The 8,094-nt window shown below is 39.4% G+C and overlaps 1 protein-coding gene across 2 annotated transcripts in view; it reads right to left on the reverse strand.

The window, feature by feature from the left end:
* Nucleotides 1–516: 516 nt before the first annotated feature.
* The window catches only part of LOC102754073 (hepatitis A virus cellular receptor 2), an 11,958-nt gene continuing 4,380 nt past the window's right edge, over nt 517–8,094 (reverse strand). For both annotated transcript variants that reach the window (XM_015565644.1, XM_006766294.2), the window contains 4 exons: nt 7,353–7,396; nt 5,755–5,884; nt 4,412–4,448; nt 517–2,593 (listed from right to left, as the gene is read on the reverse strand). In XM_015565644.1, the coding sequence (XP_015421130.1) occupies nt 2,440–2,593; nt 4,412–4,448; nt 5,755–5,884; nt 7,353–7,396 (365 nt within the window). In that variant the 3' untranslated portion in view covers nt 517–2,439. The remainder of the gene's footprint in view (nt 2,594–4,411; nt 4,449–5,754; nt 5,885–7,352; nt 7,397–8,094) is intronic.

The raw sequence follows: 8,094 nt of genomic DNA on the forward strand, positions 1-8,094 counted from the left end.
TCTCTATCCTTCTCCCTTCCTCTCTGTAGAAAATCAATAAAATATATTATTACACTGTGATTAAGTTACCACTTATCATCTCCAGGGCACTGGTAAGAGCTTTTTGTTCCCCTTTCTGCCATCTGTCCCATTCCAAATAACTGATGGAAAGTAAATCCCACTCTGAAAACCAGGAAACCAGGGTCCCAGTCCTAGCTCACTGCCAGACTTGCTCTTTAAGTTAACCTGTCCCAGTCTTCATTTCTTTCTATGAAGTGGAGGGCAGACCGGAAATCACTGCTACAATGCTTAAATCTTACCATTCTATTATAAGAGAAAAATGGAGATCATCAAACACAGAAGCATGTAAAAAAAAAAAGGTGAAAGTCTATCTTTTTTAAAAAATATATATTTATTGATTTCAGAGAAGAATGGAGAGGGAGAGATAGAAACATCAATGATGAGAGAGAATCATTGATCAGCTGCCTCCTGCACACCCCACACTGGGGATCGAGCTTGCAACCCAGGCATGTGCCCCAATAGTGAATCAAATCATGACCTCCTGGTTCATAGGTCAACACTTAACCACTGAGCACCACTGGCCAGGCTGAGTCTATCTCTTAACTATTTGCCTTTGTGTGGTAACCATATTAACTTGGGTATATTCTTCCAGATTTTTTAAAGATTAAAAAAATTATGCATCAATTGTATATATTATTCTAGAACTTTTTTTTTCTTTTGATTTAGCAATATAGCATTTCCCTCTGACAAGTAACATAAACTTTGTCAGATTAAGGGTTTCATCACTGTTGTATTCCTAGGGACTAAAACAGTGCCTGACAAAGCTGATGCCAGTAAATGTTAACAGTGAATAGAGAGAACAAATTCTCCTGCCTGTCAAACTAGAAGTTCCATGGGGTCAGGGATGTGTCTATTTGGTCTCTCTCTCTGGTCTCAGCATCAGATTACCTGGCATATAGCAAGCCTTAATAAATATTTGTTAAATTAGCAAAACAGCTCAACAATGAAACCACCTAATTCTTCTTACCTGCCTCAGTGTGTGCTGATGGACCACAATAATCAACTATTCCCCTATCAATGAAAAAAGGTTTTGCAAACATCATTGCAACAATCGTCATATATATATATACACCCTTATTTAAAGATTTCTGTGGGTAAGAATCTCCTTTGGAGGGAACCATTGATGTGGTCTACGTGTCTTCTGAAGTCGCTTCCCTCCAGGTGACTAGCATCCATGGAATGCAGCACAGCAGCAGGTTGGTCATCACCGAGGGAGGAGCAGTTTTCAGACTGTGAGGTGCATATTGTCACTGTCTGAAAACAGCCACTTCTGCCTACATAGGAGCACCAATGGAGCTTAGGGTCTGTGAGTTCTCCAAGAAGTGAGGTGGCAGAGCTCTGTCTGAGTGCCCCAATGGAAGGGCTTTCCAGAAAGCTACCTTTCTGCATATTTAATGTTTTCACTCCAAAGATACCTAAGAATTTCTATTATGTGTGAGAGCAGAGGCAACAAATAAGGAAGGCAGAGCTAGTCTCCACAGTCTTGGAATGGAAGCTTAGGGACCACTGTCTTCCCTCCAAGGGATCTAAGGCTGACTAGTACAGATTGCTGCAGCCCTTCGTCTTCCTTCCACCAGGAAACGGAATAGGCATCCCAGTCACTGCTTCTTTTTCTGTGAAAAACATGTCCCTGGTTCTCTCCTTGAATGGAGAAGTTGGTCAGAGATGTTTCCCTTTGAGTTCTCCCCAAGCAGAACCTGACAACACACATGAGTGCACTTCCTTTTTCCCCAGGAGCTCCTGCCACACCACGGCTTGCTGAGCCGGCTTCTTCACTGGAGAAGGAGAGTGTTAAGTTGGTATCTGTAGGAGAGCCTTCATTCAAAGAAGCTTAAATGTTGAGACTCAAAGGAAATCTTCAAGGCCATCTAGTCTACTCCAGGAGTTCCTTCACCTTTTATGAGTCAACTTTCTCTTTGAAATCAGTGGCCCCTTTAGACTTTCTGTACCCAAAAAGGCATGCATATAGCTCAGCATGTAATTCCCCCCCACCCCCGCCCCACCTTCTCAGGAGCTTCGTGGACACATCATGGGACTGAAAATCCTGGAATTCAGGAGTCCCCACATTAAGAATTCCTACTTCACAGAGAAGCTCATTTGAGTTCTAATGCCCTGATTAGTAGTCTCTGAGTTGAGTAACCTGTTGGCTGGAATGCAGAGGTAAGGTAGTAACAAGTCTGAGTACTGGGTAGATGATGGTTCAATCCTTTTGTGAGCTTATCCTCAGAAACTGGATAAAGAATGCTGGGTAGCCGCAGGCAGAACCTTAAAGTCAATCAGCTGACACATCTGATCGCTTTCAAAGAAGACAATACAAGCTCCCGAATGAAGCTGGGTCTGATGGCATAGAAGGGTGAAGACCCGGAGTTGTCAGGCTTGCTACTCACTAATGACATAGCAGTAATCCGCATACGGGTCCTCCAGTTCATATAGGTTCTCCTCAATTGTATAGACGTTTTCCCTTGAGCGCATCCCCTCTGCTACTGTATTTTCTAACCCTGAGGGAGGAGGGAGGTTGGCCAAAGTGATGAGGCTGTGGAAATAAAATGTCGCATTTCAGGTAAGCATTTCCCAGGAGACATAGAACAAAAAGAGAATAGGCTTTGCTGAAGACATGCCAACCTAATGCAGTACATGATGCTTGACTGGGTCCTGACTGGGGGAGAAACCGTAAAACAGAATAATTTGAAGAACATTAAGACAATTTGAATTACTCTTTAATTTCCTTAGGTGTAAAAATGGCATTGTTGGAAACAAAAAACAATGGCATTGTGTAATCTAAGAGAATATCCTTATTCAGATGAGATACAAACTGAAGTTTAGTGAAGTGTCAAGATATTGTAATGTCCTGAAAACAGTTCAGAAAAAACATACACGTGTGTATAAAAAATAGATAAAGCAAACATATTAAAATGTTAAATTACACATCTTGGTGAAGGACTCTACTATTCCTTGTATCATTAGTTCAGTTATTTTGTGGGCTAGAACAATTTCAAAAAAAAATAAATAATGTTATGTATCCAATCAGATTTGAGTTTGAATTTTATCCCTGTCACTAAACCAGTCATGTAATCATGAGTTTTGTTATTTCATTTGCTCGGGAACTATTTAGTGTGTTACACACTGTTTCATGCAGTAAGAGACACAGCAGTGAATAAAACACACATCCCATGAAGGTTACATAGTAGAAAACTTTGTCTCAGGATCCTCATCTGTAAAATGGGAATAATTAGTACCCAATCTGACCAGGCTGCTATAAGGAGCATTTATTCATTCATAATAAAATACTGAATACTTAGTGCCTACTAAGTATCAGGTGCTGTGCTAGGGGATACAGTTGTTAATGTGGCAGACAAGTTCCTTATTTTCTATGGCGTTTACCTTTATAAGTAGAGATGAACATTAACCAAATGGTGTGACAAATAATGAATTAATGCATGTAAATGTCACTATTAATGTTATCACATTTCAGGTTTCAGCTCTATGAAAGAACAGTGACACAGTTAATCTAAAACCATTGATACATATTTTACTTGACCTTTTTTTGGCTTCTGACTATTTACTATAGACTGACTATTTTGTTTTCATAAGTATATTGTCTCTACTTAGTCTAAAATTATTATTAGTGTAGATAGTATTCAATGGACAGAGTCTTTTTTTTTCTTGATACACACTGCATTCTACCAATGTACCAAATGTTGCTAAAATGAAGTAAAAGTTATGTACACTATATGTATTTGGAATTGGGGTGTATGCATATGTGTGTATGGAACTATGTGCAGATAGTCAGGAATGGACACTAAGATTGCAATATAAAGGACCAGTTGTTCTCACCCCTATTTGTACATTAGAATCACTTGGGAAGCTTTACAAAAATATCTATGCTTAGACTTTATCTATAAAGAATCTGGTTTATTTGCTCTGGGGATGACAACAGATTGTGTAAGTGACTCTAATGGGTTGTCAAAGTTAAGAACACCTGGACTGGGCTATAAAAGCCCTGAGAGCAGATTCTTGGTTTCTTGTTTACTTATGGGGCACAGTGCCCAACCAGAGCCTGAATATAGTAGATAATCCATCAATTGAAGAGTCAGTCAACTAAAAAGGCTGATTAACACAGAAAGAAATATGCACTTCCTGAAATGGGGAGATGACTTCTATACCTTAACTTTAGGACTAAGGAAGCTAGAGAGATCAGGAAGCAAACAGAGGAGCATGTTTACATTTCATTAATCCTAAAGATTAGATCCCAGAGTCTCAGAGCAGGACTTCTAAAAGCAAAGATCAAAGCCATATTGGTGTAGAAACCTCCAAGATTCCCACCTTCTTTCACCTCATCCCTTATTCTTACCTGGAATTCTGTAACTTCTCTTTCCTATGAGAATACCCTGGGTAAAAAGGTGAAGAAAAGTCAATTAAAATTGCTTTCATAAATTTTTTTTAAAAAATGGGCTCATAGGAGGCAAGGATTATTTAAGAAAATCTGGTCTCCCTTAAATTGAATTAAATAAAACTACTAATGTGTGTCTTGGTTTATTGCATGAATTACCGTATGCTTGAAAGTAACAAAGATTCATTTTTCATATTATTTTAGATTTTTTTTAATTGATTTCAGAGAGGAAGGGAGAGAGAGATAGAAACATCAATGATGAGAGAGAATCACTGATTGGCTGCCTCCTGCATGCGCCCCCTACTGAGGATCAAGCCTGCAACCCGGATATGTGCCCTGAATGGGAATCAAACTGGGATTCTCCTTGTTCATAGGTCAATGCTCAACCACTGAGCCATGCTGGTTGGGCCATTTTTCATATTTGACAAATATATGAAACACCTACTTTGTGCCTGGCAGTATGCTGAGTAAGCATCAAGGACACAAAGGAAAATTATGAGCCCTGAGTTTGTGAAACTTGTGTTCTACTGAGGGTGGATTTCAAAAATAATAACAACAACAATAATAATTTCTCATTGTGCTGTGATATAAAGGAAACTAACAATGCACTGGAACTTATAACAGAGAAGGTCAGGAAAGCACTCTTGGAAAAGGTGACCTTGAAGGTCAGCTCTGGAAGAGGAGAATGAGTCAGCCAAGTAAAGAGCCAGAAGGAGCATTCCAGGCAGAGAAAACTGAGAAAGACCACGGTGAGTGCCTAAAACTGAAAACATGGCTGGAATAAGAGAGTAACCCAAGATAAGGTCTGAATGGTAGGCTAGAGCTAGATTTATAGGACCTTTTAAGTCATAACCAAAATTTCCATTTTATTCTAGGACCTGTAAGAAATAATGAAAACATGTTTCTCTACACCTACTATGCAGTCTATTCCTTTTTATAAAAAATCCTCACCCAAGGATATTTTTTCCATTGCTTTTTTTAGAGAGAGTAGGAGGGAAGGAGGGAGGGGGAGAGAGAAACATTAACATGAGAGAAACACACTGATTGGTTGCCTCCCTCATGCACCCAGACCAGGGCCAGGGATGGTACCTGTAACCCAGGCACGAGCTCTTTACCGGGAATCACAACTAGGACCTTTCCTTCAGTGTACGGGCCAACACTGTAACCATTAAGCAACACTGGCCAGAGCCAGTCTAATCATCTTTAGGTATAAATATAAACTTATATTTATACCTAGGTTTATGTGGGTTCCTATATTAGCAGTTCCTAACAGAGGGAAAGACATACAACATCAAGTGACTTACATTTGAGAATTAAAGCACCAAAGATAAGAACCAGAGCCAGCCCAGCAGTGATCCCTGCTCCAATATAGACACTTATTCTGGTGGTCTTGTAACCAGAGTCTTGTAACTCATCCGCCAACGTGTATATTTGCTATAGAAACACAAACAGAATTGCAGCTTATGGCCAGAAATAGGTTGTATGCTCAGCCATTTTCATGACTTATGCATTGGACCATTCTTTTTGCAGCATCACAGGAATACAGGAACCTAGAAACCACCCTTGATCTGTTCCCTTCTCGACAAGCCTCAAAACACCCAAAGAAAAGGAGTATTTAATCTTTGGAGTTCACAAGGGAATAAAATGTGCCCTTCTGTGCTGTGCAAAGAAGGAGCTCTTAGTAAGTGGGCTCCCCTCTCCCACAAAAATGGGCTTGGAGTAGAATCCTCTTCATTCACACGCCTTTGTGTTCCCATAAAGTTTCAGAATGGTCTAAATTTGGTGGCTTGCAGTGAAACCACTATTTCTGCAGAAAAACTGTGACTTAAAAGCCAGACAGTCATGAGTTCAACTCCAAGCTCGGTCCTCAAGAGTTGAGTCATCTTATAGAGTTATTGGGAAATGTAAGTGACAAAAAATACAAAATGCATGGCATAGGGCCTGATACATGATAAATACTTAATCAATAATAGCTACTGCTATTGCTGTAATTAATTTGACTTTTTGATAACTGAGAGTGACACAGAAAATCCTCTCCCTGTAAAATTTCAGTCCATGGTCCCCCTTTAAAACCAACAACAGGAAACACTTTTAAAACAAAGTCAAGGAAATTAAATCTTCCATTTACTCCACAAACATTTACTACAGGAATGCTATTTGCAAGGTCTTGTGCATCAAGTATTATGGGTGCACACTTAAAAGGCAGTCCTTGGTCGCAAAGAAGGGAGAAATACAAAATGAACACACAAGCACGAGATTGAGTTAAATGAATGAGGACCCCCTAGAGAAGTCCTCAAAGAATTTTTAGGTCAATGCTAGAAGTTGGCTTTCAAGAGTTTTTCCTCCTTTACTCGAAGAAAACGGGGGACACTAAAATCATCCTGTTTTTGTTTATAGTTGGATATATAATTCCTGACTGGTATCTTGTCATAAACAAACAAACAAACAAATAAATAAATAAATAAATAAATAAATAAATAAATAAATAAATAATAAATAAATAAATTCAAACAAAAAATAATCTTTCTCCATCGGATTGCAATGGAAGCAAGAAAAAACATGTTCTAGGGAGATGGAGGATCTCTGACTTGCCCACAGTGGTGTACAGCTGTGACCTTTGAGAAGAGGGACACAGTGCTAATGCTGCTCCTTTTTAGTTTTCCAGGGCTGACTCTGAGCCTGGCCTTCACAGGCATCACTGCCTTCCATGCGTACACCAGGCCCACGTTACAGCAGTTAGAAGTGTTATCACCAACATGTTGCAGTCACGGAATCTGAAACTAAGGAAGATTGGGCATTTTTCCCAAAGAAAGAGTGGGCAGGAAGGAAGACTAAAGCCACACTTTCTTTCCTCTGGGTTAAACACAATGTCAGCTCTCACACACACACAGAAGTTACTTACTGTTTGATTTTTATCATGGAGGGTCTCCAGAGTCTTTGTCTCTGCTACAAAGAGGAAGAATAACCAACAGAACAGTTAAAAATATTTTGTGGCTTAAAAGCAGACTTTCCTTTTAGATAGAAATTCTCTTGCATTTACAATGCATTGGTGTACGTACCCGTCAAGACACTGGCTTGCTGCTTTCCACCCAACAGTGGGCAGTGATAGAAAGAATGAACGTGATTCTTAAAGACCTGTGTAAACGCATGAAAGTGCTTCTGAGGAAATGGACAGGTCTTGAGTTTTGTTTTTCTTGCCAAGTCAACTATTCTGCCCTATCTGTGTTGCTTAATATTTAAGTCTAGTTCTAAATATAGATCCGTTGGGGGGGGGGTGAATATTTTCTTTTGCCCAGCCATTGTGGCTCAGTGGTTGAGCATTGACCTATGAAGCAAGAGATGACGATTTGATTCCGAAGTCAAGGCATATGCCTGGGTTGCAGGTTCGGTTCACAGTGTGGGGTGTGCAGGAGGCAGCCAATAGATGATTCTCTCTCATCAATGATGTTTCTATCTCTCTTTTCCTCTCCCTTCCTCTCAAAATCAATAAAAATATATTTTTAAAAGAGTATGTTTTCTTTTATTTGAGTTTTTTTAAAATCTTTATAAGCCTATTTGAAATGAATTCTACTCTATACTTTTTACAATAATTAATTGGGAGACCAACAAATTTTACTGAACACTTATATGTCCATGTTAGGATT

This window comes from Myotis davidii, unplaced genomic scaffold, assembly GCF_000327345.1.
Source record: "Myotis davidii unplaced genomic scaffold, ASM32734v1 scaffold18, whole genome shotgun sequence".
NCBI lineage: Eukaryota > Metazoa > Chordata > Mammalia > Chiroptera > Vespertilionidae > Myotis > Myotis davidii.